Below are 27,440 nucleotides of genomic sequence, written 5' to 3' on the forward strand. Positions count from 1 at the left end.
GTAGCTACTCAAAGATCTAATGGCTTTGTGGGTTTTGAGAAGTGGGAATGGGTTTTGAGAAGTGGGAATATAGGCCTAGGTTTAAATTGAAGCACTACCTTCACTAGCTTTGTAATCTGATTAATTTTTCAGCAATAGTTTCCTCTTTTATAGAATGGGGATAATAGTTTCAGAGTAGTTATGATGATAAATAAATACATTCATGTATACAAAACATTTATCCTGGTACCTGGACCATGGAAGCCACATAAGCAGGGATAGTGACTGCTGGTGTTATTTTTGTTGCTGTGGTGTAATTTGGTTTTCCTTTAAGTAAACTAAAGCAAGTGAAATTCACCACAGAATGTGCAAAGCATATGTAGTTTGTCATAATGCTGAAGGCTGCCGTTTTAAAGATGGTATCTTCAAACTGAGTTAATTAACCACTCCTTACTAGGATAATGTCTTTTAAGTAGGTCATAGTAAGATATAGTGGAAAGAATTTAGGACTGGAAATGAGAAGCCTTGGCATCCAGTTCTGACAGTGCTATTTACCAGCTTTGGGCAAGCTACTTAACCTCTCAGGCTCGTTTTCTCTTTCATAATATTGTGATTACCTGCCCCATGCACCATACGGTGCTTAGAAAAATCAATTGAACTTTTTTTCCCCCACATGCTTTGTAAATTGTAAAGCAGGTTATAATCATAAGGAGTAAATACTGTTTGCAAATGTTCTGAAGGAGTTCCCCCCAAAGCTCTGCTCTGTAGATTACTTGGTGGTGTGTTTTGTGGTCCTCTATTTTTAAAAAGCTTTTTTTTCCCCAAAAGAAGCATCTTCAAGGTTTTTGTACTGTGGAACTTTATCAAGATGTGATGGAATGTAGTGAGCTCTTTCTCACCTCATACCATTTTCTTTTCCATGGGAGGAACATCTTCACTCATTTTTTTAAAAAAATATATTAATAGATGCTTTCTGACTAGCAGACTTTGTTACTTGTCCTTTGTAGTAACTTCCATTTTTTTAAATGTTTATTGAGAGAGAGAGCGAGCATGCATACATGTGACTGGGGGAGAGGCAGAGGCAGAGGGAGAGAGAATCCCAAGCAGGCTCCATGCCTGAAACTCTACGCTCACATTGTTCATAACCTGAACCGAAATCAGGAGTCACTGACCGAGCCACCCAGGTGCTTCCCTTGTAGTAACGTCTAATTTCTATTTTCCCTAAAATACAAACACCAACATTGCAAATAGGAAGTGAATGGCACACAAGCTTCACACTTTGTCTTTTGAGTCACACAAGTCCTTAAGAGACTGGGACAAGCCCTCTTAGCCCTCTTTTACCTCAGTGGGTTAGAAGCACAAAAACAAACCTCCACTCTTCAAAAAAAATTTTTTTTGACATTTTATTTTATTTTTCAGAGACAGAGCGAGACAGAGCACGAGTAGGGGAGGGGCAGAGAGGGGGAGACACAGAATCCAAAGCAGGCTCCAGGCTCCAAGCTGTCAGCACAGAGCCCAAAGCGGGGCTCAAAGTCTCATGACCGCCTGCTCATGACCCGAGCTGAGGTCGGCCACTCAACCGACTGATCCACTCAGGCGCCCCCAAACCTCCACTCTTTTTTTTTTTTTTTTTAATTTTTTTTTTAACGTTTATTTATTTTTGAGACAGAGAGAGACAGAGCATGAACGGGGGAGGGGCAGAGAGAGAGGGAGACACAGAATCAGAAGCAGGCTCCAGGCTCTGAGCCATCAGCCCAGAGCCCAACGCTGGGCTCGAACTCACGGAACGTGAGATCGTGACCCGAGCTGAAGTCGGACGTTCAACCGACTGAGCCACCCAGGCGCCCCAAACCTCCACTCTTAATACTGTTTGCCACATACCTGGAAGGATCAGAATCTTGTTGCTTTTTTATCACTCCTTTGAGGAGAGGGTTTCGTATTGGAAGTACATGGAAGATAGGGGCTGTTGAGGAGACTAGGGAAAGGGAGGTACACTGACTTTTTTTACAGCTACCTTACCCCTAACCCTCTACCCTGGGGGTCACAGAAGCTTAAGATAGGTACATGGTAGTCCCTGTTTTAGGCAAAGGGAAAAGTTGATTAGTTGACCTCAGGAAAGAACATCCATTCACATTTCAAAATAAATGCATTTTTAAAAAATTTAAATATTACAGTTCCAGCAGTTGTGTTTTTTACACTATTTCTGATGCATGTGTTAGTAGGTTTTTATGGAGCAACCTGAAAATGTGAACTTCTGGCATTGGCTTGGGGGAAAATATGTATTTCTTTAAATGTGGAAAACATTTTTAAAGTTCCAACAACTGGTTTGTAAAGTTTGAAGATGCGAGTTGGGTGGAGGAGACCTGTAGTCTCTCTGGAAGCTATTAGCAGTTTTCAGTCTGAAGGAGTTTCTCCTTGCCTTAATATTTGGTTTATATTTAGGCCTTTGGAAAAATACAAAACAAGCATAAAAGCAGTCCCTGTACTTAAGGAATTTCCTTTCTGTAATGGTGAAGTAAGATGTATTTGAGAGTACCAGGCATATTTTATCAACTGATGGAGTGTAAGGTGTAGATTAAAGTATGAGTATTTTATTGCAGAGAAAGCTTGTTGAAGAATAGCACTAGGGATGGCTTTGTGGGGACATGAGCCTTGAACTTAACTATCAGATGTCTGGTGATAGACACAACACCGTTGAAGGGTGCTGCTACTTAATGGGAGAATTGAAGAGGAGAGTTTGAGTGGCATAAAGGAAAGTGTATTACATATATCAAGTCAGTTAAGATGAAGAGTTCATGTTAGGATTATTTGTGCAGTTTGTTTTTGTGAAACAGCATGACATTCTCAAAGCTTTTTTGTTTGGGACAGCTATGAGCAGGTGGTTTATAAGCAGGTCGCATTAGTTTGGTCGATGATTTGGGAGTAGAGAGTGATACTGTGGGGTAAACTTTTCCAAATGTTTTTTGCTCTTAAAGTAATAAAATACTGGTTGTTAGCCCATTTTCCTTCTTTCGCAGGTAAAAAACAGGAAGCAGATGAGTTGAGTGGAGATGCTTCTGTGGAAGATGATGCTTTTGTCAAGGTAAAGTGTTAATTACTCAGGTTAAGATGTTTGTTTTGAGTGTAGTACTTTGCATGATGAATTCATGCAGTTTACTTGAATAATAGCTGTATGTAGGTAAAATAAAGATAGAGACCTATGTAGTATTGTCAATCTCATCATAGTTGAAAAATACAATAACTGTCTTTAGTTGAATGAGACATAGGGCTAAAAATAATTTTTGTCCAGGTCTTTAAGTAGAAATCAAACATAGATGCCAGAGGAACAGCTACAGGATAATTGATATGTTAGTTCCTGGACAAAGTGCTGCAATGAAGGTATTGATAATTTATTTTTCACCTTCCCATTGCATTTAGCTTCTGTATAAAATATACAAACTAGCTTAAAGTAGTCCTTAAAATGGAGAGAAGATTGCTGATGTGTTGCTACTTAGGAAAGATCAAATTAAGAAATTTGTTTTGCCTTTTAAAGATAAATAAGCAAGTTTCTTTTGGCTAAAAATTAATGTATTTCAAAACTGACCAATCAGAAAAATAATGTCTATAGTTTTAGCTGGAGTTGTGGCAGTTCTGTGTACTAAGTTATTTTTAATCACAGGGTTGTTTTTTTTTTTTCTTGGTGTGTGTGTGTGTGTGTGTGTGTGTGTGTGTGTGTGTGTTTACTAATGTGATCTGCTCCTTACTCATCATTAGGTCTTAAGTAGTGTGGCATTTGTAGGAATTATTTAATGACCATAATTCCTCTTAAATTATGTATGTTTATACTGCCATATATTCTGTTCTCTGTGTAGTTAGTCCATATGGTCATAACATCTCTGGATGTCTGTGTGCTCTACCGTGAAGTTAGCTTGTGTCCATTCACCTGGCCATCTCTTCCTGCTGCTTAGCTCTCTCCCCTCCCCACGTTACAGGGACACACAGACCACAGAGTATACCACATGCCCTACACTTTGCACCTTGCACTTTGAGGGTATGCAGAGAGAAAGAAATTCATGGTGAGGATTTAACTTTGAAATCAGATAATTTTAGGAAATACTTGCCCAAGGAGCCATTAAAATTGATGATTGCATGCCTGTAACTAGCTTTTGTTTGAGCCTTTCAGAACTCTCCAGTCTCTGTATTCTGTTATTCTTGTGATACATCTTCCTTTAGGTTTCTTTGTTCTTATTTTCTCCAGGTATCTTCACTAGTGCGTGTATGACTGAGTAAAAACTATCCATAACCTGGAAAAACATTGTGTTTTAGTAAAAACCTTTTTAATTTTCAAATATCTCTGTTTCAGCTCTTCAGTTCACAAAAATCTCACATTTGTTTGAACTGTTAGGAGATAGATATGTCCATTCAGCATAATAGTATTGTCTCATGTGCTGCAAAGGATAGCTTTGTGTTGTTATTAAGTGAACCTGGTCATAATGTCTAGAAGAACAGAAGAGCTTAAAAAAAAAGTCCTATTTAAATAAATCTTCAGTTCCTTCTTTGTACTTCTTTTTTCACTTTGGAAGTAACGGCATATATGATGTATTCGATTGAAATAAAGTGAATATGCTTATTTCTTAGAATTGGTAAATTTTAGAATTTATACAGTAGTGGTAAGTAAGTATTACCTATTGTCTAGACATGAATAATAGAGTAATTGCTTTCATTTACAAGTGAAGAGAATGGTCCACGTTGGCATTTCAGAATAAATAAAGTCCCCTGGGTGATTTCCCTTAGTCGATTCTCTTTTTTCTTTTTTCTTTTCTCTTCTCTTCTCTTCTCTTTTCTTTTCTCTTTTTCTCTTCTCATTTCTTTTCTTTTTTCTTTTCTTTTCTTGTCTTTACCCCTGTTACATAATCATCTACTCCCATTTTCAGTCTCCAATGTTCCTCACTCATAGGTTGTGAGGTTGGTGAAACCTACTGCCCCAGAAACATCCTGCTCCCAATCACTCCACATTCTAATACAATCATATTGCTTTTCTTTGCCCATCTCCCTCAGAAATTTCTATTTCCTCACTGCAGTTCAGCTCTGAGTGATTGATAGTCATGCCACTGCACTTTTCCCCTTCTAACCCAGAAGCCTTTTCTTAAACCTGTTATAGTTACCATAAGAATAGGAAAAGGGGAAGGGTGTTCATTGCTTTCAACCCTTTCTCTGCAATTAAAGAGGAAACTAACTAGATTGCTACTTTTCTTTGTTTCTATTGAATTATTGTGAATCCATAAACTTTGAAGGTCAAACAGAATTCCTTAACAGAGACAACCCCAACCTGTGTTCCCTTGCCTATCTGGGATTGTGGCACAGTGATATATTTCAGAATAAATACATTTAATTATTTGCATTTTTCAAAAGCAGAATGTAGCAGTTGGGGTGCCTTATTATAAATTAGAAATAAATTTTGTTACAATATGTAAGACTTGCAGGGTCTTTGAAGTTAAATCAAACTGGCATATGGAGAAATCAAGTCATTTCTGTGAAGTCATATCTTCTAGGACAACTCCTGGGATGTGACTTGGTAAATATTAAATAACTGGAACTTGAAAGCATCTCCAGTAGCAATCCAGTTAGTGTGTACCTCAGTGTGAGAGATTTGGGGAGTTAGATGCATGGTTCAGTAACTTTGGGCTTTGACCCCCTCTTTTTAAAGACACAGTAATTTAGTAAGGTAAAATGATTGAACTTTGACTTTGGGAATAAAGTCAAAGTATGGTAAAATTTAAAACATGTAGACACGTAAATTACCAAAAAGGTTTGGTGGATAGCCTACACTACTTTGCCTCTAGTTGTACCAAATTTTCTTACCATTAAAAGGACTGTGAATTGGAGAATCAAGAGGCACATGAACAAGATGGAAATGACGAGCTAAAGGACTCTGAAGAATTTGGTGAAAATGAAGAAGAAAATGTGCATTCCAAGGAGTTACTTTCTGCAGAAGAGAACCAGAGAGCTCATGAATTAATAGAGGCAGAAGCAATAGAAGATATAGAAAAAGAGGACATCGAAAGTCAGGTCTTTAGCCAGTTTTTTAAAAATGTGACACGGATAAATTAAGTAATAAATAATAAAAAGTATTTTTTCTAGTTCAATGTGGAAGTTTCAGAATTTTCAAAAATATCATTTTGAAGTTATTTATAAACCACCCAAAATCCTACCACCTAAGATGACCTTTTAAATTTTTGCTTGTCTTCCACATTTGTATATATTTTTATATAGTAGTTATCATGCCTTTAGTTGCTATTTATTCTACATGATGTTTTCATATAACATACCATAATTTCATAATGCGTGTGCTATACTGTAACTTACTAGATTAATTTCTGTGTGTCAAATAGCCACTCCCTTAATTTGGACATTTACACATAAGTTGTTTTCTACCCCATTATGGATGAGTGTACCAGTTCACTCTGATCTTGCCAACAGTACTGGATGGTAGCTATTTTTTCTTTTGCTATTTTAGTAGATACAAAGGATTAATTTGCATTTCTTTGGTTATGAATGGTGGGTAATTACTTCAAGTTTAATTTAAAGGCATATAATTTTAAAAGTATTTAATTGAAATAGACCATTTGTCTTGTTTTGAAGTATGTTAGTGTGTCTTAAAACCAATGGATTAAGGAGTCAGTACTGTTAATATTCATGCTTAGAATACTTCCATTCTACTTCGCCAAATAAATGAAGGGCTCAAGAGATTTTTGTAATCCTCTATCAGTGTGACTATTTTTATGTTGGAACAAAAAGTGTAGTCTGAATTATTAAGCATTGACTTAGTACCGACGGTATCATAGACACTGTGCAGAATACAAGGCAAGTGATAGTTGGGTATAGCATAAAAGCATTCTCATGTTACCCAGATATTTTGTAAAGCAAAGCTATTGTATACCCTTTTACTTAGGAAATTGAAGCTCAAGAAGGTGAAGATGATACCTTTCTAACAGCCCAAGTAAGTTTACATTTAGTCCTATGAATATGATATTGTGGGTGGAAGGGCTTGGAAAAGGAATCTTATTTTGACTTCATAATTCTCTAATTCATAAAACTGCTTTAAATTCAGTTTAAGTACTGGTATATACAAAATACTTAAAATTGGCAGCTGAAATTTCTGTTGCCACAAAGGTAATTGGAAGATATTATAACAAGGTTCTTACCATTTTCAGAATAAAAATAAAAATAGTCCATCCTTTCTGTTAAAAAAAAAAGAAACAAACTGAAAAACCTCTGGTTACCAGTCTTTTGAGAAGTCTACCTCTCCTTGATTTTTTTTTTTTTCTGGCAATTTGCTATGAAGTGAATCATTTAAAAGTACTAATACCCTTATTAAAGCTTTAATTAAGATTTTGTTAATTTAACACACCTAGAATGGGCATAGTATAAAAATAATAAAAGTCTCTGTTCTAGAAATTTACTCAGGGTATGTGTGTGTGTATGTGTGTGTGGAAAATGACCACTCTTCTATTGTGTGTCGTGTTGTTTTTGGTATATGTGATATAGATAGTGCATATTTTAAAGCGTGACTTACAGGGGCTATAAACACATACCGCTCAGTTGCTACAATGTTTCCTTTTTAACTTATCCTTTGTTTTTTCCTCATCTGTACTCAAGAACCCCTTTTTCATCTACCTTCTTTAAATAGTATGCTTTGAAATAGAGATAGGAGTTTCCTCTCTTTACTAGATTAAGAAAAAATAGGGATCGAGACTGTTATTTCCTTACCGTAATATTTGCCAGAAGAGTATGTAAGTGGAGCTCATACTTGTGGACTGCTTAGCTGATTGCCTCTGGTCACACCTTCTTTCCTGCAGCTCTATTGCCTTTGAAATGATGTTGAACCACAAATGCTGGTGAGGCTGTATTTTGGCTTTCTGCGTTTATTGCAGTGGGGGGAGAAACTGCATTTCTGGGAGAAATGTGTCTGATAATTTGGAATATTCAGGAAGGAAATGATAGGACTATGCATGTCTGTAGATTTGTCCCCCATACTGTCTCCAACTAAGTTAATTTCTGAGTGATAAAGAATAGGTGAGGAATATTAACTCTCAGATTAGGGCAATACGTTTTCTAGATTAACTAATTTGCAAAAAGGTAGAGTTGAGCTCCTCATACTCCTTAGCAACTAGCTTGTTAATTTGCTCCAAGGCCCACTCCTAGAGTTGTGTAGATTGTGAGCTGTGTGAAGAGATCATTTCTAAGGTCCCCATTCACATCATAGATTACATATTTGTTATAAAAATTTAACAGATTAAAGTACCTTAAGGAATGGATGCCTTTTTAAAAATTTTCACAAATCTTTATGGCCTGGAGATGGCCATGCTTCCCTTCTATCCTGATGATGAGTGAACACTTACTCCTCATCAAGGGCTTTACTGTATCAAAAGATAGGGAAGGTACGTCTTCAGAGAAGTTTTCTTTCCAATTTAAAATGACCTTTTTTCTCTTTGTGAATAATGTAGAGTGAAACATTTAGCAATATATAAAAATGTTTCTATGTTTCATTGTGATCTAATGCTTCTGAACGTGTTGTTTTACTGTGTGCATTAAGTAATACTACATAGAGTGTAACCATCACCCAGCTTTAGCCGTTACAACTCATGGGTAGTCTTGTTTCATTTGTACCTCCTTTCACTTTTCCTTTTCTGCATTATTCAGACAAATCCTGGACATTTTAAATTTTTCATTATGTATCTCTAAAAGAGAACTTACTTTTTTACAATATCACTCCTAATATAAGATTTTTAATCTCCCTACATGTACACTTAGTATTCAAATGTTCAATTGTGCATAAGTTTTTGCTTTTTTTCTTATTTTCACAGGTTTTGTTTGAATCAGATGTAAATAAGATGTACCTACTGTGATTGATTGAAATGTTTATTAAATCTCTTTTAGTTTATAGGTTTTTTTCCCTCCATCTTTTTTCCTTCAGTTTATTTGTTGAAGAAATTAAGTTGTATATTCTGTAGAGCAAGGGTTGGCAAAGTTTTTCTTAAGGGAGTAGGTAGAAAATATTTTAGCCTTTGTGGGCCATATGGTCTGTGTTACACCTATTCAGCTCTGCCATTGTTGTGTGAAAGCAGCTGTAGACCATAGGTAAATGAACTGACATGGCTGTTTCAGTAAAAATATTTATAAAAAGAGGTATCTAGCCTCTTTTTTGCCAACCCCTGTGATAGGCTTTCCAAAGTCTAGATTTTGCTGATTACATTTCTGTGGAGTCGTTCAACATGTGTCTTTGTTTACTGTATTCTCTGTAAATTGGTAAGTCGGTTATAGGATCTAGAGACTTGCTGTCCAATTCAGGGCACCCCACCCCAACACACCCAACTCCTGCAGAAACAGTGTTCTTCCATTTGGATGCATGTCATGTCTGGCTTTAACTTTTTGGTGATGCTACCGATCATTGATGATCCACACCCCTTTGATCAAGTAGTATATTCTAATTCTATCATTTCTTCTTACTGATCAGCTAGGATGTTCCGAGAAATAGAAATATCTCATACTGTTTGGTTATCCAGTGGTACCATTGACAAAGGAAAGCCAGCGTATATACTTATGCCTCATTTCTTTTCCTTTTATTTACCAGTTTTGAGAATAATGAGCTGGTTTATCACTGACTAATGAGCTTGTTATTTTTCCTTTTTTTCTCCCTTAGTTTCATTTTGAACTCATGGATTTAAGTATATTTGATGTATTTCAGCCCATTGTAGTTATCCTTGTTCAGTGTTCAAACTGTCCCATCTGTATCTGTAGCTTGTGAGAACCTCTTCATTTCAACATGGTCCTAGTAGTCTTTGATTGCTTCCTTGCTTTCTGGTATGTTATGATGTTCCTTTTTCTGCTCTAGACCTAATTAGCCATTTTTTCCCTTTATAGTGGTAAATGGTTTTCAAGAAAATAGTCTCGGTGGTAGGGATGTAGTTCATTGCCGCTGGGTTTTCATGTCTTCTAGGTCTTTTCTTCCAGTGTACAGTGCTAGGGAATGTGTGTGGTTTTTTGGTTTGTTTTTGCTTTCAAGTTAAATAAATTTTGAGGCCACAGGGATACTTGCAAGTTAATCATTTCCTTTGTCTTATGGTACACATAAAATAGTCTTAGAAACTTAATATCAACACTATTACCAAAAAGATTAGTGAAAATAACTTCTCCCCAGTATATCTGTCCTAAGGACGTACCCTTCTAGGAGTGAACAGACTATAGTATTTTGGACGAGTTCTGCTCTATAGGATTATATCACCAACTCATACATATTTAGGTTGACTTGTTTCATTTTATTTTCAATAATTAAGGTGTGCTTTTTAAAAAACTTGAATCTGTAACTTTTTGTGAGTCTATAATTCAAACTAGGAAATTTAATTTTATAATTATTTACAATATTTATGTGCTTTCAAAATCAAAGCTACGAGAAAAGTACATTCAGAAAAGTCCCTTCTGGGGTGCCTGGCTGGCTTATTTGGTAGAGCATGTGAACCTTGATCTCAGGGTCATAAGTGCAAGCCCCACATTGGGCGTAGAACTCACATCCACACCAAAAAAGTCCCCTCCACTCATTCCCTTGATGGCAAACTTTTAAATTCCTGTTACATTCTTCTATTATTTGTTCCTAAAGATACAAGCAAATGGGCAGTATATTTGTATAGGAATGTATTTATTTAAAGCCAGTTTTCAGGCTTACTTACTTTAAATGTTTGGCCTTTAGGTGTTAGCCAAGAATGTGGTTCAAATTCTGCTTCTTTTAGTTGCTAATAATATTTTGACTTTGGGTGGATTCTCTTAGTTTCTAAGTCTGTAAAGTGAACATTAATTCCTACCTGCTGCATTGATGTTAGGATTAATTATAGATCCTGACACTTAGCATATGTGCATTCTGGTTGTGATCTTGTTTACTAGCTTGAAGATACTCGTTTTACTTAAGAATTTTGGGGAATTTTTCTCAAAAATGTTTATATTTGCTAATTCTGTAATTCTTCAAAATTTCCTCTAATCTCAGTCTCTTCAGTCTTTGGTAATCACACCATGTATATTCCTTTTTCTGTTTGCCTTTGCTCTTAATATTTCACTAATTTGATACCCTTTTTTTGTCATATGAATTCTGTGTACCCCTAAAGCCAGATTTATCTGTATCTGCTCCCTAAAACTTTCCCTAATATCTTTTATGTAGTACTTTATTGTTTACAGAGAATTTTTTACATCCATTATCTTACTCAGATGTTTATATTTATTTAGGTCATATGTTATCCCTTATTTTATGGGTAAAATTCACCTACATGGATAACACGAGTGAAACTGTTTCGTTGACAACGATAGGATAAATATCCAGGTGTTATGATGCCTGGTTTAGAATTCTTTTCACTAAATCACTGCACACTAGTAAATCTTGTTTTCTGAATTCCATTATACTCACACAGGGCTGTAGCTAAGCCTGTTATGTACATGGAAATGAACAGTTAGTTCATTCCCTTCACCTGAAAATAGTAGTGTCTTATACCACAATTATTCAGTAAATTCACTCAATAAATATTTATTGAATGCTTATCACATGCCAGGTGTTTTGTGTTTTCTGTGATCTTTAGCATATTGCCAGATAGATAGCAGACAGTTGGTGGCCTAAGGTTATTTTGAAGGTTTATTTTAAAATCAGGCTGAATATAGTATTTACATACAAGTCAGGGAAAGGAGGCTTTCTAGAAGCGGTCTTCTGACATAGCACATGTTACATGTATCGCAAGATTAACCTAGGGGAAAGGAGAGAGAGGGGGGGTGGGGAGAATGTAGCTTTGTATATGAATTTTGGCATTTGACTAAGGGTTGTAGATCCTGCTATAAGGATAAACAACATGAGTACCTACCTTACAGAGCATTTGCTTAATTTTCATATGTGAAATGTTACTTTTTTTCCAAGAGAAGCTCAAAAAGTGTTTAATATGGAAGGATGCTTTACACTGTTGTTACTTATTATATTTCTCATTCTGAAAACAATCTGTTTTCGGTGGAGGAAAATTGTTTTCAGAGAAAATGCATATCCTATGTATCATTTAGACAGGAAAAATCTCCCATTGTATTTCTTGGTTTGTTTCCGTATTATAAAGATTTTTAGGCTTATTTAGGGCTTTTGGTTTGACTTTAGCAGAACTTTGTTTACTGCACATACTGCGCAGTGAAACCTGCACTGATACGTGGCTCATCTTTTCTACTAACCCTAGTTGTTTTTGTGCTTCACCTGTGTAGTAGTTGGTTTTATTTTCTAGAAGCCGGGTCCGACTCTTCTAGGGGCATTGAAGCATATGTGGTAAAGCTAGTGTTACCTTTAATTTGAGAAACTAACATTATAAGACCCTTCAGAAGACATGTTGAATAATTAGGATAAATATCTGAAAGCTCTTCAGCAAAGTAAGGCAAACCTTACCAGTTATTTTAGCACCTAGAAATAACATTTGTAACTAGTGGAACTACAGCAGAAAGCATTTTTTAAAAAATATTTTTTAATGTTTATTTATTTTGGAGAGAGAGAGCATGGGAGGGGAGGGGCAGAGAGAGGGAGACACAGAATCCATGCACAGAGCCTAACGCAGGGCTCGAACTTACAGACTGAGATCATGACCTGAGCCAAAGTTGGACGCTTAACCAACTGAGCCACACAGGAGCCCCAGGATTTTGTTTCTTACAAAACACACAATACTTAATTTTTTTTTTTAATTTAAAAATTAAAATTTTTTTACTGTTTAAAACAGGAGATAATTTGGCCATTTTTTTCTTAAACCTGTCAGTATCGCATGTCTAAAAGAATAACTGGAAAGTGGTGTTGCTGTTGGTAGATAAAGGAGAGGCAAGTTGCATTCTTTAAGTTAATTTGTTCTGCTTCCAATTAAAAGTTAAAGATATTCCAATATATTTATTCCCCCAAGACAAATTACTAAACTAAAAGAGAAAGATAAATCACCAATTCTGGTCTCACCCATCCTTTCCTTGCTGCCATTGCCTGTCATGCCACCCAAGTGAAAGCATTTCTCTTTCCTTTCCAAATGTTGCAGATTAGAAACATAATGATTGAAACTAAATTCTGGTTCAGCATTGTGGTCCAGAGCAACAATAGAGTTATCAGAGCATAATGTCGCAGACTTAAGTGATAATAAGATTCACTTTGCCATGAATAAATAACCTACTTGTTCAGGACTCTTTTACTTCCTAAGCTTGTGGCTTAGTTGTTTCAGTGTTTGTAGTTTCCTTCATACACTTTAGTGTGTAAAACAATTGGGCATTTCCTAACTGGGGCACTTACATGTTAGCTTAAAGTCAAAAAATCCGTTAAAATGATTTCTTAGAAATATGGTTGCTGCCAGTTGTAAGTTTGAGCATATGGTAAAATATTTGACATTTTTAAAGAACGCACACTTTTCTGTGAATCTAAAATTGTGTTATAAATAAATATGCCAGTTAAAGTTTTATTCACAGTTCAGTTTAAGTCTTTTTTCACTACTGGGCTGTCACTCTAAGGCAGTAGTTCTTAAAGTGTGGTCCCTGGACAACAGCATCAGCATCACCTGGAAGCCTGTTAGAGATGCAGATTCTCAAGCCCTGCTTCCAGACCTGAATTAGAAACTCTGGGTTGGTGCTTAGCAAACTGTTTTAATTAGCCTTCCAGGAGATTCTGATACAGACTCAAAGTTTGAGAACCACTACTCTAAGGCTTTGTATGTGGTAGCTTCATACCACTGTGACCAAAAAGGATCTACTTCTACTCAGCTTTTACTTTATTTTTTTTATTATTTTTTAAATGTTAATTTATTTGTGAGAGAAAGAGAGAGATTGAGAGAGAGAAATAGAGTAATAGAGTGGGGGAGGGGCAGAGAAAGAGGGAGACAAAGATTCCAAAGCAGGCTCCAGGCTCTGAGCTGTCAGCACAGAGCCTGATACAGGGCTCAAACTCGTGAACTGTCCGATCATGGCCTGAACTGAAGTCAGACGCTTAACCGACTGAGCCCCCCAGGTGCCTCTACTCAGCTTTTATTTTAAAAGTTATAAGTTAAAACATCCCTTGACTTTTTTTTTCCTTTACTGAGATTAAATGTATATTTCGTTATTTGTTAAGATCTTTAATGGGAAAATGTTGGTTTTATCTTGGTGTGATTATGACTACTTCAGTGGTTTTTGCACTATTTGCTTGGTAAAGGGAAAATCCCCTTGCAGTATTCCTGTTTTCAGGCTAGTACATGCTTAATTTTAGATTAGGTGAGGAGATACATATTTTAAAATTAAAATCAGTCATATTTTTTAAAAAGTGTGAGTTACTCTTTTGATTACCTAGTGTGCAAACACCTTTTTAAAAGTAGTTGGCCTCCAGGGTGTATGTGGCTGCTGTGAATTAATTTTTAACAGATCAGAGGAATGAGTAATTTGAAGATAACTGCTCTTGTAGTCTTCCCTTTGAGTTCTGAGATACCTGGAAAGAGTTTTTGTTTGTTTGTTTTATTAATATGCATTTAAGCCCTTGAAAGTGCGTGTCTTCAATTCATACTTTCCGGTACTACTTTTGAATAGTATGCCCTAAAAGTGCTTTTGAATGGAGTCACATAAGATAATCAGGTCAGTCCTTTGGCACCTGCTTGATGTGAGTAAGATTCAGATTTATATAAACTAGTTTTGAATACTGAAACTAATACAGTTTATTGATGATCTGATTATTGATAGATTTACCTGTTTTGTCTGAAACCGTATATACCAGACATGTGCCACATTAACTGGCCTCTGGTTCTGATTGGAAGATCCTATATATGCTAGTGATAGGTGTCCCTAATTAATGTTACTAAATTATATACCAGTTTAACTTGACTGATTTTATGCTATTACTAAAATCTAGTTTTAAGTGAATTCATTTTACATTTGATTATTCTTTGAATTTCAGGATGGTGAGGAAGAAGAAAATGAGAAAGGTATGTTTGATGCCAAGTAGAGTTTAAAAATTGCTGACATTTAGAAAAATAGTAAATTATGTGAGAACAAAAACCTTCCTTATTTGAAATCTTATTTTTGAAATGACTTTATTTTCAAATTTATCAATTTAGTGAATTAAGTTAGCATCTTGATTTCATTTTTCAATTGGTTTTAATTTTCTTTTTAACATTTAAGATATGTTCTAACTTAATGGTACATATCAGTTACTGTAGTGGACAATGCCATATTTTTTTTAACCCAATTTTAACTTTATTTTTTACAATAACTTCTAGCATACGGTAAGTTGATAACGTCCTTAAGACTGGCACTGCAGTAACTCATACGTGCTTATTGGAGTGTAACGGATAATTAATTGTATAAACGGTCCTAAAAATGGGTGATGAGGAGACTAACGTTTTGTTTGCTACATAGAGAAACTTTCGTATAGCCTTCTGACAGTTTTCATAGTTTAGGAGAACTGTCTCATCCAATACAATTACAGGGACATCAGTAGTAATACATTTGTCAGTATGAGGTTATCATGGAAGAGTTCTTGGATGGAAGTCAAAGGATCCTACTTTGGACTAGAAAGGACATGGAGCAGGGTTCTAAGCAAGGCAGAATTAAAGGCCTAAAAATGATGACGAAGTAAAGCTACTGACTGAAAATCTCACATGCCTGAAGCCTTTCTATTTTGGGGGAATGCAAGACATCTTCAAAAACGGTAATTGCGGGACTGACTGGACAGGATGAAGACTGGAAATAACCAATTTCCTGAACGTTATGGAGCAGGCCATCTTTGGAGCCTTCTGCAGCAGTTTTCCATACGATTCTGGACTACCCAAGAATTGAAAAAGAAGAGTGAAAAAGATGGGGCCCTGAAAAACTTTGAAGACTGATTGATATCCTCAGACTGTGACCTTTCAAGACGTCACCAAGGGGATTCTGAAGGTCACAAGGGTTAAACCCAAGATGATTGGAACATTGAATAACAAATCTGCACATTTGTCACTATCTCATGGAGGAAAAAAATCTTCCATATGCCATTAACTTCTAACCACAAATGAAGAGCTGGTATCCTCAGGATGGAACCATTTCCTCACTTTTGTTGTTTGGTATTTGTATGTAGAGATCATTTTTTTCCATGAAGAATAAGTGATCCTGGGTAAAGGATTGTTTATGTTAGTTAATACCCTTGTGTTTTTTTTCCCCTAACCTTCCATCAGTGCTAATAACTGGCTTTATATTTTCTAGGTCCTATTCTAGCTTATGAATATGAAATTGTTTAAACTTCTTGTTTTGCCATATTTATTCCTGTTAAATCCTCTTAGATATAGCAGGTTCTGGTGATGGTACACAAGAAGTATCTAAACCTCTTCCTTCAGAAGGGAACCTAGCTGAGGCTGATCACACAGCTCATGAAGAGATGGAAGCTAATGCGACTGTGAAAGAAGCTGAGGATGACAACATCTCGGTCACAATCCAGGCTGAAGATGCCATCACTCTGGATTTTGATGGTGATGACCTCCTAGAAACAGGTAAAAATGTGAAAATTACAGATTCTGAAGCAAGTAAGCCAAAAGATGGGCAGGACGCCATTGCACAGAGCCCGGAGAAGGAAAGCAAGGATTATGAGATGAATGCGAACCATAAAGATGGTAAGAAGGAAGACTGCGTGAAGGGGGATCCTGTCGAGAAGGAAGCCAGAGAAAGTTCTAAGAAAGCAGAATCTGGAGACAAAGAAAAGGATACTTTGAAGAAAGGGCCCTCGTCTACTGGGGCCTCTGGTCAAGCAAAGAGGTTTGTTTTTCTATGTCAGTTCTTTACGATACTGAATTCCAGCATTCAATAAGATCACTCTACATTAAGGGGGTGGCTTCAAGACCATGTACAGTAATTAGTACTTATGATCCTGCCTATAATATTTTTGACCGTCATAAGTTACTTTAAAAAAAAATTTCAAGATCTTCGTAATATGCAGTGTGTCCTACTGATTGCATTGTCGAATTGTCAGCATATATTTGGTTTTTTTTGTTGTTTTTTGTTTTTTTTTTCAAATTGACAATTTTTTTGTGTTTTATTTTTAAAAATCCTTGTGATGATGGTTAATGAACAACTATCAGTCCTAAGAACACAAAATGAAGTCAAGTCCCAGTCCTGAAATCTGGAGAAGATGGCCATATATCCACTGAATAGAATTGTCAGAAAATCTAGATCTTCAGGCATCTTGGGGAAAATCAGTGCAAGAATCCTAAGGGAATCATTTGTTCAAATAACCTAATCTAGACCTTTGGAATTGTTAATTTGTGTGAATAGCACTAGTTTGAAATGTAGTCAATATCAAGCTGTTCGATTTTTGGTTTTTTTGGGTTTTTTTTTTTGTTTTCAATTTTCTTCTGGTGATTTGCTTCTTTAGCTCTTCAAAGGAATCTAAAGACAGCAAGACATCATCCAAAGATGACAAAGGTAATGGATTTTTTTCCTATTTATTTCAGTGGTAAATTGTGTATTTTCGTTAAAAAATAATAATTGCCTGGGGTTTCCTTTGACGTTTAGTCATTTAAAATATACATACTAAAATTTCTGGATGGCTTTTGTGCAGACTGTTGAGTTAAATAGATTTTCGCAAACTCTTGGTGTTATTGAGGTGTTAAGCTGTAATTAATTTGTAAACTGGTAGGAGTATGCTAAAAGTTGTATTTTTAACATTGTGTTCTAAGCACCTGTGTTGAATATTAATACAATAGATACTTCATTTTCTTGCCTTATAATTTTAGAAATATTTTATCTTTAGTTGTAGTCATTTGCAACCCATATGCACAACCTTCTCCCTGTTCTGTCTAGTAGGAAATGTGCCATAAATGATACTTGCATATATTTGTGGAGTCTAATATTTAAAAGAAAATCAGTCTCTAACATTTGGTTTTATTTTTTTCATTGTTTAAATCAGGGCACACTTCTGTTAACATAGCCAGTATAGGGTATTTTTGATTCTTTACAATTTGCTTCTTAATTTGACTTATTTTGGGTCGATAGGAGTTTTATGTAGGAAATTCGTTTTATTTTAAATTCTTATAAGCTTAAAGATACAATATTTGGTTACTTTCTGTTACTGGGATGTCTGGGTCTCTCATGGCTGTTGCACTTTAGTTTCCTCTTGTACATATGCTGTCTACTTGAAAAACATTTCCTGTTTTCTGAAAAATCACTTTAAGGGAAATAACACCAATCAGGTGTTGCAAAGTCCTAGAATGCCTCTTCAGTGAATAAATAAGGAATGTTATCTGCTTTTTGTGGTTCATTTAGTGTTATTTTGGTAATTTTAATAGTTGGAATTTCAAGTGATTGTGTACTAAATTGACAGTTAATTGCAATACTCACATCCTTTTACAGTTTTGGTTAATGGACAACATTTAATAGATTTATTGGATGTTACCCTTTAAATTCAGAAGATTAGTGGTCTTGTTTAAATGTTAACTTTTTTCTATTATTGAAATTTTTTTTCTGTAGTTAAGAGAAGTACCTGGGCCCAAATGTTACTGTTTACATAAAAAAAGATACGCAGTCTTCTAGTTAGCATTTCATAAAATCGATCCTTTTTTAAATGTAGTTTTTAAGAGTAGAAATGCAGCAGCCATTAATATTTAAAATGTGTCGTCTCTTCATAAGTCTACGTGGACAGTAATTTTTCAACTAAAACCTGTGGCATTAATATTTTAAAGCATTGAAAATTTTACTCTTTCTACTTACAATAAGGTGCAGTTATAAAAATTGTTACTTTTAATTGCTTACATACTTTTTTTCCCTTAAAGTGGGTAAGAATTGTTCTGCAAATTAAGTCAAATGAATGAAAGCTCCCTTTTGTAACAGCACATTTGAAGAAAAGCACTGGTGGGGGGGGGGGGGTGGTTACTGACTAGGCCTGTATTCCAAGAAATGGTACTTAGGTGTATGACAGCCTACTTTGTGTATGGAGGTAGTACAGAAATAATTCGTATAACCATTTACCTATTCTAAAGAATTTTGAGGTTTCTGATTTTATTCTTATTAATAACTTTGTTTTAGAAGATTGTTTTTAATTAAATCCAGAGTTATCTAGCTGCATATAATTCCTGTTTTATTCTTTCTCTACCAGAGAATGAAGATGAGCTGTTGGTTAGTCTTTGTTATTAAACATTTACATTTTTGAATATGGTTTATCCCTTCCTTTGACTGTTCCCTTTTGCACTCCCAATGTCTCAGGATCTAAAGCCCGGGACATATGTGGGTAATTAAGCAATCTGTACATTTCTAGATGACTGCTTTCCAGTTGTCTATATTCATTGCAGTGGTAGAGTATAAATTATTAAACTTAACAGTCAAAGTCAAGACCTGTAACTGATTTTTTACCCACTTCAGTTTAACGCATGCAGTAGAAACTATACAGATGTTCGGATTTGTTTCCTCACTAGTTGTATCGTCTATTGTGTTTGATTTTAATAATAGCAAATTCCTAGGATTCTGATACAGTGAGGCTGTGCTATTAGATTTAGTTACGTCAAAAGATAATTCTATAATTTTGGAAGAAGATGGATCTAATCATTTTATTAAAAAAAATTCCAGTGGAGATACTAAAATGTCTGCTATTAAATTTGTTCTAGGCAGTACAAGTAGTACTAGTGGTAGCAGTGGAAGCTCAACTAAAAATATCTGGGTTAGTGGACTTTCTTCTAATACCAAAGCTGCTGATTTGAAGAACCTTTTTGGCAAATATGGAAAGGTACGCTGCTTTTACCTGTTTATCTTTCTCGTGTCTCCGTTTGAAAGGAATTATAGTCAAAACAATATTATATGAAACCTTCCAGTTTTTTTGTTTTTCTTACGACTGGTTTAAGCATAATTATTGAATTCTGTGGTAACGTAGAGTTCGTCCTATAATCTCACTCTGAGCTTGGGGATCTTTGTATTAAAAGCTCATATTATAGTTTTCTTTCTTTTTTTTTTTTAATGTTTATTCATTTTTGAGAGACAGAGACAGAGCACGAGTGGGGGAGGAGCAGAGAGAGAGGGAGACACAGAATCCGAAGCAGGCTCCAGGCTCTGAGCTGTCAGCACAGAGCCCAATGCGGGGCTCAAATTCACAGACTGTGAGATCATGACCTGAGCTGAGGTCGGACGCTCAACTGATGGAGCCACCCAGGCGCCCCTAAAAGCTCATATTTTAAGCCCATTTCAGCCAAGGACTGAGTTATTCATCACATTCATCATGATTTTTCTAGGAACTAGAGTATCTAAGGCTAATCTAGTGATTTGGAAAATATTAGAGAACGGGATATAGAATTTGGTGGGGGTGGGAACTGATACACCTGTCACCATACAGATTCCAGTACAGTAGTGGAAAAAAATGTAAAACTGGTGAAAATCTCCTTCATCAGAAGTTGTGATATGTGCTATGATGGAAGAGTTGCCAAGAGAGCAAAAGGGGAGGCTCGACTGTGGTTGGTTCATCAGAAAAATATATACTGGCATATAAAGGGAAGATCTAACAGAAGAATAGCCAATAATTAAATGCATTAAATACTCAATTAATAGTTGTTGAATTGCATTGTAGTCGATTTGTATCCCTTAGGGCACTCACTCCTTTCTGCCTTGTATTTTTGTTTTCATTATATGTCATATGTAATCTACTCCAGTGTAAGCTCTTTTTTTCTTAAATGTTTATTTTGAGAGAGAGAGAGCATGCACACAGAAGTGGGGGAGGGGCAGAGAGAGAAGGAGAGGGAGAATCCCAAGCAGGCTCCGTGCTGTCCCCACAGATCGTGACACAGGGCTCGATCCCTGTGTCCCAGGAACTGTGAGATCATAACTTGAGCCAAAATCAAGAGTTGGACTCTTAACTGACTGGAGGCACCCCTCCAATGTAGTCTCTTTGATAGCAGGGACTTCGTCTGCTATACTTTAAGTGCATGCGGTAGGCTTTGAAATATTTGTTAAATTAATGACCAATATTGGTGAATAACCATTCATGAATGTTTTAAAAATCTATTCTGTTGATTTCAGAAGTCTTTTTTTTCTTCTTCTTCTAATATAGAGTTGCCTGAGTGTTAAGGATTCTTATAGGTGTCAGATATACAACACTGAGAACTGTAGTCCTGTGATCACCCTTGGTTTATTTTTTATTTTGTTTTCAGTAATTTATTGTTAGAGATATAAAAAGTTTTTTAATGCTGGCATTTCTTAGGACTAAAACTCTATAAGGACACCGTGTACTTTTATAACAAGACATTGGGCTTTAAAACCAAGTTGTTGTTGGGGCAAGTCTGCCTTTCCCAGACTTGAGATAAAAGCTGATAGTTTCCAGCCATCCACACCACCCAGCCTCCTAAATTCCCTGTTTATCTCTTTTTGGCATTATGTCTGTCTCTCTTTTTGTTCAGCACTAGATTGTACTGCCACTTTTCTTCCTACTCATCCATCCCTGTCTCTCTTGACTTTGATAGAATTGAAATTCTTTGTCACTTTTATATTGGTGTATATTTTTAAAGCTCAAAGTGTATCTTTTTAGAGTATGTTTTTGTAGGGTGTGTTTTTAAGACTGCTTTTTTATATGTGGATGGTTCTTTATTCATTTTTTGAAATTTCTTATAGTAACTCATTGGAGAAAATTGTTAACACTCATTTAGAAACTTTCTAGAAAATTACCTCTTATTCCTCTAAGAGATTCAGGGTGGGCTTATGATAGGGGAAGTTTGGCCCAAATGCAATTGAGAATATTAATTTCTTTGCTTTCATTAATTGTGTCATTATTGCATTGATGTGACTGCTGTATTTTGGCTATAGAGTTGAAAAATTTAACACAAAGCAAGTAGATTACAATTGCTTTTTGACACTTTTTTATTATTGTTTTTAATGTGTATTAATTTTCAGAGAGGGACAGAGCGCAGGAGGGGGAGGGGTAGAGAGAGAAGGAGACCCGAAGCAGGCTCCAGGCTCTGAGCTGGCGGCACAGAGCCCGATGGGAGGGGCTGGAACTCAGGAACTGCAACATCATGACCTGAGCCGAAGTCGGATGCTTAACCGACTGTGCCACCCAAGTGCCCCTTGACGCTATTTTTTAAATGTTTATTTTGAGAGAGACAGACAGACAGACAGGGTGTGGGGAAAGGACCAGAGAAAGAGAGAGGGAGAGAGAGAGTCCCAATCAGGCTCTGTGGTATCAGCGCACAGCCCATCACGGAGCTCAGTCCCACGAACCGTGGGATCATGACCTGAGCCGAAATCAAGAGTTGGACGTTTAACCGACTGACCCATCCAGGAGCCCAGTTTTTGATGCTTTAGATTTTTCCCCTGGATATTTACTGAGTACTTGTATTATAAGCAAAGTAGATAATGATCACAAGAATATGAACCAAAATAATAATATATATCCAAAATGTATCCATCATCACAAATTCATGTATCCTGGATATATCCTTTTATTTGATTAGTATTAATTCTGAAGTTTGATCTATTCAGAAATGTATGTTGTGGTAAAGTTGTAAAACTTTGTCAAGTGTTATTTTATATTCTAGGTTCTGAGTGCAAAGGTAGTTACAAATGCTCGAAGTCCTGGGGCAAAGTGCTATGGCATTGTAACTATGTCTTCAAGCACAGAGGTATCCAGATGTATTGCACATCTTCACCGCACTGAGCTGCATGGACAGCTGATTTCTGTTGAAAAAGTAAGCTTGCCTAAATGTATATAAAACAGAGGTTACTTCGAGGGCTAGCAGTGCTCAATTTAAAGAGTTTACACCCATAGAGAGTAGAATTTGTAATAGTTTTTAAGTATTATTTTTATGTTTTTACTTCTGTTTTTTCCACATTTGCTCCCCAAAACATACTTTTTTGTGATGTGAAACATAACCTTAAAATGTACTGATTTTTTTTTTTCCTGTTTAAACCTTTCAGGTTAAAGGTGATCCTTCTAAGAAAGAATTGAAGAAAGAAAATGATGAAAAGAGTAGTTCAAGAAGTTCTGGAGACAAAAAAAACATGAGTGATAGAAGTAGCAAGTAAGGATTTATTTTTTTGATAAGCACTAGACTTTTTTGGAAAATTGCTGCAAAAGTTCTCATTACCTGTTTTTCCTGGGTGGTATGATCAGGACACAAGCCTCTGTGAAAAAAGAAGAGAAAAGGTCATCTGAGAAATGTGAAAAAAAAGAAGGCAAGGATACTAAGAAAATAGAAGGTAAAGATGAGAAGAATGATAATGGATCAAGTGGCCAAACTTCAGAGTCGATTAAAAAAAGTGAAGAAAAGAAGCGAATAAGTATGCTATGTATCTTTCTTCTCAATCCCTTTCTAATGCTTTCTACCATTTCATTTTTACAGTGGAAGGGAAAACCTGAGATCCCAGTCCAGATAAATATTTAAACTTCGTTGTTAGGTGTCACTGTGGTAGAAGGGGAAGTCTTCTTTTGTATCTTGGGAAACAAGTGTGTTCTTCCATCTAAGCCCCTTTATGGTCATTGATAGCTGTGTGACTGAGTTGGGATCTTTTGTTGTTTTTGTTTTTTTCTTTTTTAATATGAAATTGATTGTCAAATTGGTTTCCATAAGAGTTGGGATCTTTTGGTATTACTGAAAGTAATTATGTTTGTGGGTTGAGCTCTTTTTAAAGACTATTTGCAGTTAAGTTCTCATAGAATAAGTAGGTTTATTTATTTCATGCACTATGTTGTGAATATCTGGCTATCTAAGATTTCAGCATTTTTACATGATAGTTACTGTCTTTTTTAATGAGATAGTGTTTAGACATTTGTTTATGATTTTTTTTTTTCCTCTTAGGTTCAAAGAGTCCAGGACATATGGTAATACTAGACCAAACTAAAGGAGATCATTGTAGGCCATCAAGAAGAGGAAGATATGAGAAAGTAAGTCTCTGAGAGGGCTGCCATGTACTATTCTGCTGTTTTCAAAAGAAGATAGTTCGGTATCTCTATAACTTGAAAATCAAGAAAAATAGAATGTCATTACTCTTTTAAAGCTTTTTAAATGACCAGCTGAACTTGAAAACCAAAACTCCACATTATTGTAACTTCTAGTCCTGTTACACTTTTTTTTCTTATAGATTCATGGAAGAAGCAAGGAAAAGGAGAGAGCTAGCCTAGATAAAAAAAGGGACAAAGACTATAGAAGGAAAGACATCTTGCCTTTTGAAAAGATGAAGGAACAAAGACTAAGAGAGCATTTAGTTCGCTTTGAAAGATTGCGACGAGCAATGGAACTTCGAAGGTAGGAAAAGTGTCTCTTTTATACCTGTCGTTACCTATAGGTACATCTTTAACACTAGTTACAAACCAGATTCCTAGCAATTGTATTCCCAAGAAAGCTGTTTGCCGCTTTTAAGAAATGCAGTAAAACCTAATGATTTCTTAAGTTTGCATAGCATTTTGTAATTTACCAAGTACCTTTCCATCTGTTCTCTCTGTCTCAGCTGTTCTGTACGGTTAGGTGTGCCCATTATCTGATTGAAAAAATGGAGGCCCAGAGAGGCTAAAAGACTCTTCCAAACGCCACATGGCTAGTGAGTGGCAGAGTCGGGACTCAGACCCAAGTCTTCTGACTCCAAGTCCAATGCTCTTTCCTCTACTCCAAAGCTGCCGCCATGAAAAACATTTTAAAGGAAAAAATGATGGTGACATAAGATAGCCTCAATGTAATCTATAGGTTCTCAAGTGTCTATTTTATACCTGTCTTTACCTGTAGGTACATCTTTAACACTAGTTATAAACCAATTTCTGGAAATTGAAAGGAAGTGAAGGAATTTTGCCTTATGAACCTTAATGTGTTCAAGCTTTGTCTCAAAGCAAGCATTCTCTTTAAAACAGAGAACAAAACAAAACATTTTCTATTTTTAGTGGCAGTATCTCAACAGTTTGCCATGAATGCCAGTTTGCTTTCATATGTCAATTTTTTGATGCCACTTAAAATATTCTTGTGATAGTGTTTTATAATATAAATTTCCAAATATTAACCTGTCTCATTGAGAGGTCTTTTATCATGGGATTTCATGTATTCGTTCACAGGAGCATCAGGAATTACCAGACACTTGTGATGACTTAAATAGTACTGTGATTGCCACACACTTTATTAGAGAGAAATAATCCTCGCATTGCTCAGAATCCATTTGCTTTTTTTTCATGAAGTCCTAATATGCTGAGCTCCCTATTTAGATGACAGATCAGGAGGAGAGTGTGGGAGCTGCTAGAGCAGGGATTCTCATGCCTATCAGACCAGCACCCCTGTTATGTTAAAAAAAAGTTGCAGCGTTCTCTTTACTCTGCTGAAATGTAATTGATGCATAATAGGCCTACAAATGTGTTATATGCCTATGCAAATAATTTCCAAACAACCAATATAATGCCTTAATTCTAATACAAAGGAGAAATAAAAGTAAATTATAATGAAGCATATATTCCAGATATGAATGTTTAGGCACGACTCTCTAGAAGACCTAATGAAGTAGTCAGATGTTTACAACCCTCTTTAGATTCAATGAGAATGTGACAGCTACAAATGCAGACTGATATTGGTGTGTCGTTTTGGTAAGTCAAATGCCAGGAGTGGTGTTGGCATTACAACATGATTTCTGAAATGGTGAACGACTCTTGGTGAAGGTCTTAAGAAAGTATAATTTTCCTTCTAATTGATGTGGAGTTGCATTCCTGGAAATTTTAGTGTATATAAAACCATGCCAACCATGCAACCATGCAAACCAACCAACCTAGCATGTATTCAAAATGAGTGAAGTTCTAGGCTCCGGTTTTTTTAAAGGTGATTTTGTTTTGTTTTAATGACATGAATGTCCATTATGGCATTTGAAAGTATAATGAATATTGGACGGATTTTTTTGCTGTGCTGAACTATCTGACCATTCCATGCAGTGTAAGCTATCTAGAATCCTTGGTCCCCATTCACTCAGTGCTGCTACTAATGGCCCCGATGGTCATTGGGATAATTTAAAATGCCCCTCAGATTTCCATGGGAGCAGTACTGACCCACTGAGAACCACTGGGTGGCTAGAGGAAGACATGCTGATAGACAGAGCACACTGAGGGCCTTAGAGTGAGGGGATGACAGAAATGTGAAAAGTCCCGATACATTATCTTCATTAAGTTCAGCAAACATTTGAACTGCCTCCTGACTCAAAGAAGCACGGGCTAGTGAACAGCAAAAAAGCCCTTAAGGGCAACCCTTTTATTATATATAGCATCTGCTATAATTCATGTTGATGGATATGATCCCAAGTCACCAAAATAAGGTCTACTTTGTTTAAGGAGATAGAACACATACTAGCTACTGGAAAATTTCCTGTCAAAAACAGAAGTTGTAGTTTTGTAAACATATTTGTAGAATATGTCCTTATTAAAATGTTGATTAACTAATGGGCTATTATTATAGTGGGATTTTTATTTAAACAGGAATCCTCTAAGAGGCAACTACTCTATAAAATTCAGCTGCTCAGTTGACAATCTTAATAAATAAGTGACAGCATTGGAATCTGTTTAAAGTTTTATTTTGAGTTCTCTTTCCAATTACATTAAACCTACTTAGATTGAGTTGAAGTTTAAACTTGCCAACCACAAGGAAAAATTCAAACTCAAAAGCTATTCTCTTTCACACAGTGCTAGCATAATTTAAGTATTTCTAAATACTGATTTTTGTTAGACGAAGAGAGATTGCAGAAAGAGAGCGTCGAGAGCGAGAACGCATTAGAATAATTCGTGAACGGGAAGAACGGGAACGCTTACAGAGAGAGAGAGAGCGCCTAGAAATTGAAAGGCAAAAACTAGAGAGAGAGAGAATGGAACGCGAACGCTTGGAAAGGGAACGCATTCGTATTGAACAGGTGCAGTCAGAAAATCTTTTCATCTTAAATAACTGACCTTTTTCAAACCCTGTGATTTTTGCCCTAAAATTTGCTTTACTTGTTGTAAAGCTTCTATAGAATGAGTTCAGCTGATGAGCATTTATTGAGTGCCCCTGAAAGATAACCATCAGTTAGGTGCTAGTTAAAAATACATTTAGCAGTGACTTTGTTCTGGCCAATTGGTAGTAACTCGAGCTCTGCAATATCATGGCAGCCTAATAGTCTGAGCATAGGACTATGAGTCCAGAGTAGTTGTAATCCAGGCTCTGTCACTATCCCAGTCTCAGCACATCATAACTTATTTCCTTACATATTAGAGTGGGAATGATTTCCCAAGGCTGGAAGGAAATAATGCCTCTCTTTGCAGAATTGCATCAAAGCACTTAGTTTCCATACATATTTAGAACTTTATTTCTAATTCCCTTTAGGTGCTTTTGTTTCAATCAAATGATGAAACTGAATCTGACCTTCCCAGTTACTTGCCAGCTTTCACCACCCGATCTCTGTTATTTTTAAATGTTGCAGAACAATAGCCATAGTCTAGATTACTGATTTCTGAAGTCAGTTTTGTTTATGTATTTGTCCCAGGTATGTGTTTTGCCTGGTGC

At 36.0% G+C, this 27,440-nt stretch overlaps 1 protein-coding gene across 15 annotated transcripts in view; it reads left to right on the top strand.

The window, feature by feature from the left end:
• The window catches only part of SLTM (SAFB like transcription modulator), an 81,026-nt gene that overhangs the window by 10,074 nt on the left and 43,512 nt on the right, over positions 1-27,440 (top strand). For 3 of the 15 annotated variants that reach the window (XM_058737558.1, XM_058737560.1, XM_058737555.1), the window contains exons 3-15: positions 2,976-3,061; positions 5,830-6,027; positions 6,911-6,958; positions 14,909-14,936; positions 16,269-16,737; positions 17,354-17,403; positions 19,578-19,696; positions 22,488-22,637; positions 22,867-22,970; positions 23,063-23,229; positions 23,748-23,833; positions 24,031-24,194; positions 26,631-26,811. In XM_058737558.1, coding sequence (XP_058593541.1) covers positions 2,976-3,061; positions 5,830-6,027; positions 6,911-6,958; positions 14,909-14,936; positions 16,269-16,737; positions 17,354-17,403; positions 19,578-19,696; positions 22,488-22,637; positions 22,867-22,970; positions 23,063-23,229; positions 23,748-23,833; positions 24,031-24,194; positions 26,631-26,811 — 1,850 coding nt within the window. The remainder of the gene's footprint in view (positions 1-2,975; positions 3,062-5,829; positions 6,028-6,910; positions 6,959-14,908; positions 14,937-16,268; positions 16,738-17,353; positions 17,404-19,577; positions 19,697-22,487; positions 22,638-22,866; positions 22,971-23,062; positions 23,230-23,747; positions 23,834-24,030; positions 24,195-26,630; positions 26,812-27,440) is intronic. The other 12 variants (XM_058737557.1, XM_058737563.1, XM_058737556.1 and 9 more) reach the window with 12 other exon arrangements.

The sequence above is a fragment of the Neofelis nebulosa genome, chromosome 7, assembly GCF_028018385.1.
Source record: "Neofelis nebulosa isolate mNeoNeb1 chromosome 7, mNeoNeb1.pri, whole genome shotgun sequence".
Lineage (NCBI taxonomy): Eukaryota > Metazoa > Chordata > Mammalia > Carnivora > Felidae > Neofelis > Neofelis nebulosa.